The sequence below is a fragment of the Dicentrarchus labrax genome, unplaced genomic scaffold (assembly GCF_905237075.1).
Source record: "Dicentrarchus labrax unplaced genomic scaffold, dlabrax2021, whole genome shotgun sequence".
Classification (NCBI taxonomy): domain Eukaryota; kingdom Metazoa; phylum Chordata; class Actinopteri; family Moronidae; genus Dicentrarchus; species Dicentrarchus labrax.
The window spans coordinates 4478710-4492199 of NW_026136704.1; the positions used below are offsets into that span (position 1 = coordinate 4478710).

The 13490-nt window shown below is 39.0% G+C and overlaps 1 protein-coding gene across 1 annotated transcript; it reads right to left on the reverse strand.

Annotated features, from left to right (window-relative positions):
* Window positions 1-217: 217 nt before the first annotated feature.
* LOC127361990 (uncharacterized) lies at window positions 218-8958 on the reverse strand. Its single transcript, XM_051397236.1, has 13 exons — window positions 8877-8958; window positions 7776-7884; window positions 7551-7651; window positions 7183-7455; window positions 6933-7026; window positions 6721-6788; window positions 6374-6592; window positions 6189-6260; window positions 5930-6076; window positions 5730-5792; window positions 5474-5554; window positions 5179-5268; window positions 218-4996 (listed from the first exon to the last, which is right to left on the reverse strand). Exons 2-13 carry the CDS (start codon window positions 7882-7884, stop codon window positions 296-298), a joined length of 6018 nt encoding a protein of 2005 aa, XP_051253196.1. The 5' UTR covers window positions 8877-8958; the 3' UTR covers window positions 218-295.
* Between the last annotated feature and the right edge of the window lie 4532 nt (window positions 8959-13490).

Sequence of the window (13490 nt, forward strand, 5' to 3'; positions counted from 1 at the left end):
ATGTAGGAAATAATGTACACTACACAAGCATAAGCGTCAACAACATATTGGATGTCAATATTCGCATTCCAACATTTTAAAAGTGGTTTGCTATATTGATTAATCCAAACCTCATTAGCTTGCCTTCTTAAAACAACGTGCGTCTTTTTAGCGCAAATATTGTACGCTTTCTCAAATATCCTTTGATTTATGTGTAAATGACTAAACAATTGCTCTACACTGTCAAAACTGGCATTGTCATCTGAAAGGGCCATTTTAATTTTTGTTGTAATGTTCACTGCCATTGCTTTTTGTTCTAATTTTTTCTGTTTCCTAATTTTGCATGCACAATCTGCCAATTTTTGTGCTCCATCTTTCTGACATGTGCATGTTTTATCCTCCTCCTCGTCATCAACAGGCGGGCGAGATATAAAAGTTCTCGCAGACGGAGGTTTAGGAAAATTAAAACGACAAACAGTTCTATTTTTTTGCATGTTTTAGAATGCCGTTTGGAATGCTTTTGCACAGATGAAACTGTGTCCAATAGTGTCTCATCTCGTGCAGGTAATTCACATGTTACATAATTATCAATAAATTGAATTACCTCTTCATCAGTATTTTTATCAATTATTGGCGCATTTTCTATCCAAAACAGGCAGTGAACATGTGGTGAACCACGCTGCTGGAATTCAACCCTATAGAAGTAATCTATTATTTTGCCAATGGGATTAGATGGAGACATTAAAACCTCTTTCAAAAAACAATGCCAGCGAAAATCGAACATCCTCGCTGCAGTAACGGGATTACGCCGCAAAAGTTCACATCTATCTGCCCACTCCAGCTCTTCGGCCGTCTCTGTCCTACCTTCCTGTTTCAAAATGCTATTCAAAAGATTCTTCCACCGCATATCAGCAGAAGAAAAAGAACAAAACCACGTCGGGATCCCCAGCTGACGAACACAAGCCAACAAGTCACGCTGCACGCCCTGCCAAAAAGATGGGGTACCTCTAATAGGTTTAAGAAAGCGATACCCATCATCAAACTGCAACAACTGCTTTAATTGTTCCTCATCATTTAATACATTCGTGGTTATTTTTTTAAATTGCCCTCCTTTTCCCTTCCGTAATGCTATTGATACATTTGACACAACCTGTTGAACCTCAGACATGTACTGAGCAAAGAAGATATAATCAACATTTTGTGCAAATCTACCATCAGCATGTAAAATACGATTATTAAAATAACGGCACAAAGTCAAGCGATGAGGTCTGCTGTCGTGGTATGTCGCAGATCCAGTCGGAAACAACACCGGGAAACATTTTGCTTCATTTGAATGATCAGACAACAACTTGACAGGAGTGTTGCCTTCTGCTGGAGCTAAATTTAATATGTTATCAAAATATTGATCAAGTGCTTCTTGACCAATGTCAACAGGCATAAGACAAGTGTCCTGAAACATACAATGTTGTTGTCTGTCATGCAGAAGCTCACCTTCCTCCGCAGCAGCAATACTGTCATCACTACCATTACCATCTACTGCTGCACTATCCTGTTGTGCCACACTCTCTTGTTCCCTACAAAACTCATTTAACCATGCTTCATTAAAATCTACATCCTTATAATGTACATTAGTCCGTTTCAAATACTGTAAAGCCTGCTTAATGCGCATACTATCAACAAACTGGTACTCATAATGCCCCTTGTATGTGAGTTTGCGCTTCAGTTTGACAGGTAGCAAAGATCCATCCATGTCCGAACGCGGCAGCAAATTGCTCGTCTGCACAATATTAGCAGGAACACACGTTACAGGCCCATGGACGCCATTTTGCCCACCTTTAGGCAACGCCAGCAACTTCATGAACGGAATATGCAGCGCAATTAAATGTTGCTCTAAAGTATTCAAGCATGCCAATTCTGGTGGAATACAACACGTCGCCAAATTATTTAAAGCAGATTCAGGTGGCATTATACCTCTACTAATTTTATTGTGACAGCTCAAACAAATCCACAACTGACCCCTAGCTGTATCTAACCACTGACAAGGCAATACACAATCTGGATTACATTTATGCAAATACTCTTCACTAATACATCTATCTGCAATTAAACCTATTTCTTTTCTTCTACTGTAATCCTTCCTTCTACAAGGTAAAACTTGATGACAAAACAACCCTCTAAAGCACACACAACAGACAAAATCCGGGCCATCATTTACTTTACCCAAAAACTGCTTCATAACTAAATCAAACTCCTTTAATGTTGCTTTTATACGTTGCCTCCTCATTTTCATACGTGCAATAACACGCTGCCTATGCTGACGATTTCTATATTTCTTTCTACTCAATGTCTTTACTCTGTCCCTGTGTGAAAGATTTATCTTATATTTAGTTTTACTAAATGTCTTTACTCTGTCCCTGTGCGAACTATTTTTCTGATATTTAGTTTTACTAAATGTCTTTACTCTGTCCCTGTGTGAAAGACTTGTCTGATATTTAGTTTTACTCATTTCCTTCAATTTTTCCTTGTACCAACTTTTTGCCTGATAATTCATTTTCATCTTTTCTAGAAATTTCTGCCTGTTTTCCTGATATTTGATTTGTTTCTGTAACTTCTTTTTCCTTACAAAGTACTTAGATGGAGACTTAACATTTAAGCTATTTGGGGATTGGGCCTTTACAGATAATGTACTACACTGCTGTTCCATTACATTTTGTTGAATAATTTCTACTTCAGCATCACAACTTGACAAAGCAACTGAAGTCAAAGTGTCTGCACAAACACTACGTTCTCTGAAATTGTACCTAGACCCACCCACTTTGCAATACCCATAGCAAGACTGCACGTTTGGCTGCTGAACACAAACAACAGTCTCATAGTGGTTACCATTGCAATTTTCTAAATAAATTCCCTGATTTGACAACGGTCTGTATTTACAACTATATTCAAGCCAGCGATTGTCACAGTAAGTGAATATACCAACTCCCAAAAAATCTGCTGCAGCTTGAATCTCCACTTCAGTGGCCCAACTACCGACATAGGCCATTTTTGACACACTGAGATATTCCTCCATTGAAGAATACTCAGTTCTCAAAATACCACCATTAGCTCTCAAATGCTTTACAACAGCAAGTCTAATTTTCCTGTGATACTTCTGTGTACCACACACAGCCTGACTAACTGCTCTAAAGAAACAGTTACCATCGCTAACTATTTTCTCCTTCAGACAAGGAGCACCCAACGGACCAACTTCTGTAGAAACTAAATCTACTTTCTCTGAATCAACATTTAACTGTTTGCACAGAGTGTCTACAACTTCCCCACAAAGTGGATTAAACTGGAGCCCTTTACTCACAACATCAGCTACAAAAACAACATCTGAATTAACTGCAGCAAAATCACTGTTTTTCGACTTCTTTGATGAAGACACACTGCTTGATGTTTTACGCTTTATACTTGTGCAGCCAACTGTTGGCTGAACAGGTAAACTGCAACCCGACTGACTTGCCCTGCGTTCTACTACTACCTTTGGACCGGATAACGTACTACTGGGTGGAACTGGACATCTGGGGATTACACAAACACCAGCAATCTCAAACTGTTTGGGAGGTTTAAATGATGTTGCAAATTTGCAGATGTGCCCAAAAACATCATCTAGGCAAGTGAAATACACAACAACACTCTTCCCTTCCACATCCACCATCCCATCCGCACTGCGCGCATGCGAATCAACCACAGCAAAACGACCACCTTCACCAATGATTGCACATGTATTTCCACCCAATGTCAGAAAACATGTGTGATATTTACTAAACATCTTATCTAATCCAGATCTGAGACTGGTGATTACACCAGCATCAATCAGATCACCTGTCACTACATCAACATATCCAGAAACACAATCCCCGTACTCAAAGTCAAATGTCTGTCCATCAATAACAGAGTGTCGGGGCAAATCTGGAACACTAAGCAGTTCCGAAACCTCACTGGTCACATTGCTGTCCCTCAACGTATTGTAGAGCTTATTACCTAACACAACAACCTTGTCCAGATTGTTGGTCTGCCATGAAAACACGCTATCAATGGAGTGTTTTGCTACTGCTACCAAACTGATAGCCATACACTGAACTCCAGCGTGTTGAAACCGAGTATCTGCCTGATGGAAAGATCCCCTGACAGAACTTGCATTACTCTGTGAACTGCCACCCTCGACTACAGCTGCAGTTGCAGCTGTGACATCGACATCTACATCTGTCAGCAATGTAGCACTGTCCATGTCAGGATCAACTGAACCGGCTGTCAAAGACACGCTGCTAATAGCATACCACTCTGCACCCAAAGACCTCTTAAGATCTCTGATATGGTACATCAGGTCACGCACGGATGTGTTGAAAACAGCTACAGGTCTGCCAAAACTAGATGCCAGCCCAGATGCATCACGAGTCCCCGAATCAACTACCACAAAGTACTTATTGTGATGAATAATCGCACTGACTGAACCTTGGAGGTTTAACAAACACATTCCATCACTCAGCAAAGTTTCCTGTAGCTGTTCATACATCACACTGTCGTCATCCAAAAACCCAAAATCTCCGTACACTGGCGAGGTAACGTCTACCTTCCACTTCCTGCCAAACACACTACCCTGTTCAATCAATTTACACAGTTTAATCTCAACACTGTCCTGGCTTCCTTCAGCAACTAAAGTGGCCAACTTGCTACCTTCTGCACAGATATCATCAATATCTTTCCCTCGCCATGTACAAACCGGAGCAATTGCATGTTTTATCGCAGCTACAACACTACCCGCTATTGATACATTTACGTCCTGAGTTAATGGTGCTGCTGTGAGTTTACCGGAAACTACTGGTGCTATTGGCTCGTTTTCTAAACACCTGCAATCAATGGGGTTAGCGTCATACTCATCTTTGACGGATCTTGGTGTGCTGACTTCCTCCTCGTCAGCTGTGGCAGGTGATGGGTCTGGGAAGGCATCCACCACGCCTGGTGTCACCGGGGCCTAAAGAAAAACAAAAAGAAAAAAACATGTATTTGTTACTTACATGTTACTTTCAACATACACTTGTGAACCTTAAAGTTGTGTTGTATTTAACTTTAATATATACTGTATCAACAAGAAAACAGCTTTGCATGCACCATTTAAAACACATTTGTGAAATGTGTGATATAACATGCACCAACCTCCTCCTCCTGCGCAGCAGCAACCACTTCCACAGCCGTGGCAGGTGAAGGCTCTGGGGATGTGTCCACCACGCATGGTGTCACCTGAGCCTAAAATAATCAAACAAAAATTAAATATTGTGTATTAACAAAATACAACTTTTTTACACACACACACACACACACACACACACTCACTCAAATGAGGTCTTGTCATTTCAACATGTTCAACTTTGTCAACTTGGTGCATACTGAAATATCTTTGCATTCTCCATTTAAAACACATGTGTAAATGTATGGTGTAGCATGCACCAACCTCTGCAGCAGCAACCACTTTCACAGGACTGGCAGGTGTGGGACGGGGACACACCTCCACAACACTAGGTGTTGCCTCAACCTGAAAACAACCAACACAAAATGTAACTACAAAAATGAAATGTAAAGTTGGCATGTATTTTCTAATGATCTAAATAACAGACGAAATACAGCAAACACAAAGAAATATTAAATTATTGCTGCCTGTCTGTCAAACTGTACAAACCAGTAAAATATTTAATATAATAAAAACAAACCTGGCGCTTTGCAGGTCTCCTCTTGCAGGCAACAGCTTTCCGCCTACGTTCCACGACAGGTTTCTAATGTAAAGAAGGAAACCAAATAACCTTTAAAACTATATTTGGGGAAAAGCTCCTTTTGGGCTTAAGCAATTTTTAAAGGGTGTTAATTTCAGGAAGAAGCAGAAACCAACAGATACAATCTGAATGCAAATTACCGTTTTGTCATGTGGAACAGCGGTGCACTCAGGGGTAGGAAGATGGGAAGGGACAACAGCATCCATGACAGCCAACATGGAACTGCTGAACCTCACGGGGTTCAGCGGGATGAAGCACTCCTTCAGCGCGACAGGAGTAGCAACAAACTAACATAAAAAAAAACACATAAAACAGTATTAGACAATTTCTTTCATCTATAATCAATGGACAAATAACCAATTAACCTATCATAACTATTTATGTAAAAGCATAACAAACCTGCTGTTGAACCTTCATCTTTTTCGGTGCACCAGAGGACTGTGCAGGTTCCTCAGGTACCGGTACGTTCCTCTGTAATGAAAAACAGCCGATATGTTAAAAAGAAGTACCCACTCACCATAACAGAAATAAACTGCTGGGAGAAAATCAGTCTCAACACCAAAATTACAGTGTGCAAATATTACCTTCCTGCCCCTCTCCACAGACGTCCACTCGTAAGGGTTAGAGGGGCGAGGCACGATGACCTCTCCCCTCACAACGACCCTTGGAGTGACGTGACGAACAGGCAATGATGTCCTGGGAGCGGCCTGCGGTTTCGGTACAGGCACCTCCAGTGACTCGTAAGCTGCAGCCCACAGCAAACGAGTGAGGACCACCATGCCTTCGCCATCACTCAAGTGAACCTGACCAAAAGTTAGAGTAATACATTTAGTGATCATAAAATGTACTCTCAATTTGCATCTGCTATGAACTGAACTACTGCCATGTGTACATCAAACTTTTCCATTTCCTCACAATATACTCTACTTACACCATCTGGGCTCCACAGGTCCAAGTTGTTCAAAGGGAAGTGGCCAGAAGACGAGAAGTACTTGATACCTTAAATAACAACAAGAAGCTGATGAATTATTTACATACTTAAATAGATTATCTTCTTTTTAAATTACAAAATAATGACTATTATGGACAAAATAATAATAATAATAATTCAAAAAAAATTCAAAATATTTTTTTGAAACATACCCATTCTTGCTGCCACTCGATGGAACTCTTGACGCATGAACTCTTGTAGCTGAGGATCAACAGTCAGACGTGGCACAAAGTCCAACACAAAGACCTGCACGTAATAATAGTTGTTCATTAATAAAGTACTTTTCCTCAAAATGTCATAACCTTTAAAATAAATGTACATTATACTGTAATAGCTCATGGAACCAAATTAATCCTAGTACGAAAAGGTGTAATAGTAAATACAATATAATCAATAACCTACATTGGGCCAACGACTGCGGGCACTGTACAGGAGCTTCTGGAAGTCAGCTCCTGCCTCAAGGGGGGTCCGGCTGGCTGTCAGGTTGTTGCTGGGGGCCATGATGCAGACTGCGTCCGGGGTCCGAGGTACGACAGCGTTGCGTAACTCGGTCCTCAGGTCGGACGCACAGGCCCCCGGTGTGGACATGACACCAAAGGAAAGCATTCCCTCTGGCATCGGCACGATCCCGTCTGCAATGGAGCGCAGATGGGACGCTCCTACAATAAGAACAAACTGGGGAGGGGGCACAGAAGGAATATCATTAGAATGAAAATCACTAATCAATCATCAGAGCAGATATTTTGTTTATAAATTGCGAAATGCATTACCTTCTTATCAGGAGACTCAGCTGGGATGACCAGCTTGTGTTGGCGGCCCGTGACTGAAACTGGCCATTTCCTCACACGATGGCGTGTACCGGTGCCACGGCCTATTATAAAACACAGAAACAAACACCAAAATAAAACTTAATTAACCACTGCAAAATTAGTTACGACACATAAACACCTTACACATATAGGCAGAATAGTTGAATGAATGAAACGTGTACTTACGAGGAACAAAGTCACGATTGGGCCACTTAGGTTCCACGGTAACCTTCTCGCGCTCTGCCTCTCTCCTCCGAGCAGCCTCAGAGCGACGAAAGGACTTGCCACGTGGCATCTAAAAGGATGCAAGAATAAATTATAATGAGTTTTAATCACACTCACGAGACACTTTAAGGCAGGGGTGTCAAACTCATTTTGGTTCATACAAATTGGGTTGTATGTGTACAACCCAATTTGACCTTAAATGAGCTGGACCAGTAAAAGGTATAATTAATAATAATTATTATAATAATAATAATAATAATAATAATAATAATAATAATAATAATAATAACGCAGGTCTGCAATGATGAATGAAATGATCCGGATGTAGTAAAACGCACAGACTCAGAGCTTCAGAGGGTTTTAAACCGTTTCAATGTCCTACACAAATATAAATGTTTAAACTTCTGTCAATATATACATAATGCACGTGATAAGATCATTAGTTATAGAGTCTCCACAATTCAATCGCTCACTTCATTTTACGGAAACTATAAAGACCAAACTAACGTTATAACGTTAATTCATTCGGACTTAACACGGTAAACAACAGAGACGGTAAACAACTCTAAAGCGGGAATAAAGTCTGTACGGTCTGTGTCCGTTCCTCCATTAAGAGTCCATGTATCACTACAAAAGGTTTCATTACATTAATATCATCATGTATAGTCCGTCACTCACGGTCTGTTTACTGTCTGTACGCCGGCCGGATGACGTAAATATGCAGCTGACGTAAAGCGGCGTTCACGTTCACTGTCATGGCTGCGGCGCATATAAACCAGCAGTAGAGCTAAAATGTACCGTAAGTTACAATTACCATACGAAACTGAAGAGAAGCAGTACAGTTACAGAATATTTCCATATGTGCTGAGCAACAGTTTGTGCTAAAGGAAATAAACGCAGGTCCCCAATTCAGTGTTTTAAGCAAATACACGCAGGACAATTATTATAAGTTTTACGGTATTTTATTTACTGTTAGTGCTTTGTTCAGCAATGCATCATTCATTAACATGAACATACATTATTATCAATAATACAGATTGTAATTTTTAAAATTAAACTCACCGTAGAAGGCAAATCCTCTGCTTCCAAAGTGAATGAATGTGTGTGTGTATGTATAGATATATATATATTTATATATATATATCTCTCTCCAACTCTCTCTCAATAGCTCTCCAACTCTCTCTCAGTATCTCTCAGGGTTTGCGTACACAAAAACAGCTCCGTATCTCTCTCTCTGTTGTTGTGCTAGCAAGAACGACGGTTAGCTTACGGCGAACCTATATAGGCTACTGGCGAGATTCGAAAAGTTCCGTTCAACCAATCAGAGCGCGGTACAGGAAGGTGGGCTGGATCATTACGATGAACCGTGTTGTACAATAATGTGAAACTGGACATTAATTATCTGATAAAAATGTTTAGTACTATTACAATGTTTTATAATTTTCAGAAGTAAATATATATGTGTCTGTTAATTTATTTTAGCTAAAATAAAAGATATAGCCTAAACCCTCAACCCAGCATGAAATGGTTCAGTCCTACCAAACTGCAAACCGTAATTTCTCATTAAAAAAAAACAAAAAAACAACCGGAAATAGAATGTCAAAATAAATGTCATATTGAATGCTTTCATTATAAATTATGTAATGGATTTTTTTAGTAATTTCGTACCATAAACACAAAAGCGCTAAACAGTAATATGGTTTAAGTACATTAAATATCATGATTAATAAAATTGCAGTTTACAACCTCCCCATTCACTTACTGATTTGTTTACATTAAATAAACACTATCAAATTAATGACGGCTACAGACACTTATAAATTAAATAATTTTAGCATATTCATATACATTTTCCACTACAAAGTTATATGTGTTGTCAACAACACAAGACTGTATGAAAAACTCTCAATTTTCGTGTGGTGACCTATCAACACATGGCTAATTTTAATATTCAAATGAGCCATGTGTTCACAACAGGCGTCAGGCACAGTTGCTAGGTTACCACCAGGCTGTCAATCAAGCTCTCAGCCACAGAGAACTTAACCTTACCCTTTATCTATCCAGATAAAAACATTAACAACAGTTTCTGTATGATGTTTATTAGACCTATGTAATCTGAATGGCACGCGACGCGGCCGCAGCACGCCGAGTTGGGTGGAGTGCGAGGTCCCGCTCAACGCTGCTTGCAGCTTTAATTATTATTATTATTTTATGTGTTCAATTGCACTAATTGCATGCATATTTGTATGGATATGTGTGCCAAATAAACATGTGAGAGGAGAATACTGAGCAGATTTTGCACATGCCTTATGCTCGTCTGCTAATTTGCTTAAAGGATAAGACTTTTATTTTTTTCTCAGTGTGTAAAGCAAAGAGCAAAACCAACACATAATGCACCCTACTAACATACATACTAACACATTATTGTCTGTGTAGCCAAGCCTGATATAGCTTGTCCTGTTGCTGTAAAAACTGTGTATTAATCCACGGCCCAATAAATGCAGTTCCTCCTGATTGAGTAATGTTTGTTAAAAACTACAGTGCCCAGCTGTTTTAGGAAATTACAGAGCGTTTTTTAAAAAAAGAATAAAATACATATTTGTGATTTATTTTTAAAGATTTGTTCTCAGTGGAAACCAATGGGCTTGAACCGGGTAGGGAACTAACTGGAGCCAGCCTCAAGTGGCCGTTAGAGGAACTGCAGGTTTTGTTACTGTCTTGATTTGGGGTTTGGTTTGATTGTTTCATGATTTATTTTTTATTCTCTTGTGTCTTGTTTTACTTAACTTCCTGTCTTTATCTGTTTTCCCTCCGATTTTCTCAGAGTCTGCCCCGCCATGATCACCTGTGTATTTTGTCTTTGAGTTTCTTTTTTCATTGCTCGTTCGTCCATGTTCATATGTATTGCCTTCTGCCTGCTCCCTCCTGTTTCTTCAGTGTTGACTACTCCCTCAGTTTTATTTTTTTCTGAATTTACTGGATTTTTACCTGCACTTTGATTTTGATTTGATTGTTTCAGACAACTGCCTAATGGACTTGTAAGATATGTTTAACCACATTTTAATTATTAAACCATCTGAATTGCTAATGCTCTGCCATTCCTGTTCCATAACTCAGCTTCCACAATTGTAACAGCAACTTGTGTGTTGGCTTTATTTGCCAGCCATGGTCTTAATACTTGTCTGGAACATTGACTGTATATATAAGGTCTGGAGGGGGGTTAAGGTTGATGGTCTGATCCCTGCTTCTTTCTATGTATGTGCTGAAATGTCCTTGAGATACTGAGCCCCAAAAATTAAAATACATATTTAAGTAGCTTTGAACCAAAGTGTCTGCCAAAGGAATGTAATGCACATTTCCCTAATTATGGAAAATGCAAAAAGTACAAATAAAGCTTTTAACGAAAAAAAAAAAAAAAAGATGCTATTCACTTATTTCGGGAGCCTTATTTTGGTTGCAGGGCCCTCTGGTCCACTGTGGATGTGACTAGTACTCTAGTGGTGAGAAAATACATGAATAAACTTTTTACCACATTCCATTCCACATTGCATCTGTTTTACATGGATGTGTAATACCAGAAAATTCACAGTTGAAATGATTTTCACAAAATAACAAATTCTGTCACTTTTACAAACAAAACCCAGCAAGTACCCCAGAATTTACCCAGAATTCACCTGTGACTTTCCCAGGAAAATTGTGAGTATTTTGAATATAATTTATTTCTCATTACTTAATAATAATGCACAATTTCCTAGATGATGAAATAAATGACTAGAGTATGACATTGGGATTGCACCTGGCAGTCGCTCTGACAGACTGTGCCTTGCCTTCAGTATTTGACCATGTATTGAATCACAAGTTTGCTTAAAGTCTCCATAATGGAATAAGATCTGTGGAGGCAATTGCTTTCTCAATACTGATTAGCTCAAACTGTGTCTTAAACCTGCTGCCTGCAGGAAGCAACCAGCACACACGTGAGTTGGTTGCTCCTGCTGAAGAGGGAAGAACACAATGTTCCTGACTGCTGTCACTGAAATAATAAAAAATCTGGTGCAAAATCTATTTCAGTAAATTAAAAATGAAAAACTTGAGGAGAAAAATGAAATGGAAATGTACCTGATTTCTTTTTTTACTGTCAGTTTTCTGAAGAAATGGTCATAAATGAGCCTCTGGCACATGATCATAATCAGCAGCATAATAGTGATAGCTAATACTAACTGCCACAACACACTATATCAAAGTTCAAAAACATTTGAATAGTTCCCTAAAAAAATAAAAACTATGTAAACAAGATTTGACAATTAAGTGAACTTAAAAAGAAACAAAAAAAATCAATCAATATAAAAATCAATATAAAGCAAAAATAAGGTAAACTTAAGTTCTCCACAGGCCTCCTGTCAGGATCGCCCCAGCAGCTTGTCCATCCCCCAAAATCAACTCTTCCTCAAACCTTAACAATGATATTGTTTCTTTATCATCACCTCCCACATAGCTGTCACATTACGATATGCACCGTAATGTGATTAATTATTTTAATTCAGTGTCATTTAAAATTACTAAAGCTAATTGATGAACATTTTTTTTGAAACTGATCAAATAAAATATTTTAAGTACCCAGAAATGTATTACTTACAGTACAGTTATTATGTTACCTGTAATATTACCTCAGCCAAGGAGATTATGTTTTCTGTGTTTGTTTGTCAGGAGGTATGTCAGAAATAAGCAAGACATTTTTTATTTAAAATTTAAATTTAAAGCTCTCTCTTGCTTAATAGCCTCGTCCTGCATTAGAAATGTACATAGATAAAACAAACAAATAACTAATTGAACCATGGCCAAGGCATTAGTAAGAAGACAACACTGAATTTGTCAGAAAAGAAGTATGCATGATTGTTGAAAATAAGAAAAAAAATACACAAAAATTGAATTAAAAGTTCCTAAAACTATCAGGAAAACTCAGGAAAAAACCTGCTTAAAGTTCATCCAAATTTCCTGCAGTTATTGTGTTTACTATGTGGGTTAATTGTACACTTCTGTACTGCAATTGTTATGCATTGAATATAATATGAAATACCCTAATGAACATGCATTTTTGTTAAATATCTTGGATAACGTTTGTTTGTGTGTCTTGATTGTGGCAACAAAAAAAGTCAGACCGGTCTGTCTTCTGCAGCAGAGAGGAGCCCTCACCGCTGCCAGGGGGTTCTCGACAGCACGCAGCAGCCGGCACCAGAGGTGGCACTGTGGCCTGTTTGTACTGTCGCTGATTCCGTCCCTTTAGTACCCCCTTAACAGGGCAGCTGCTGGATATAAACATCATTGATAGATTGTTTCATATTCATTATTTGTGATGGCTTGTTAAAAAATAGTGCTGTTTGTTGCTGCTTGTGTTGTAGACTGCAGTGTGTGGACTAGTTTGCCATGTGTGGGGTCATTGGTTTCCAATCTTTTTCCTTAAAAGACCCCTTTTCTGTCACTGAGTAAACTGATGACAACTAAATGACATATTTCATGCATATTTCATATTCTATTCAACAGTGCAGACCAACTGATACACTGTACCATTGAAACAGGAGTGAACACAATAACTGCAGGAAGTTTGTGTAAAGTGGCAGTCTGGATGAATTTTGAGTCGACCGTTTGCTCGGTTGGGAACCTCTGGTGTAAGCCAAATGG

Coding starts and splice junctions, on each gene's coding strand:
- LOC127361990 (XM_051397236.1), bottom strand. CDS start 7,884: ATGCCACGTGGCAAGTCCTTTCGTCGCTCTGAGGCTGCTCGGAGGAGA. Junction 7,027..7,182: donor CCCGCAGTCGTTGGCCCAAT/GTAGGTTATTGA, acceptor TATTACGTGCAG/GTCTTTGTGTTGGACTTTGT. Junction 6,261..6,373: donor CTGTGGAGAGGGGCAGGAAG/GTAATATTTGCA, acceptor TTTTCATTACAG/AGGAACGTACCGGTACCTGA.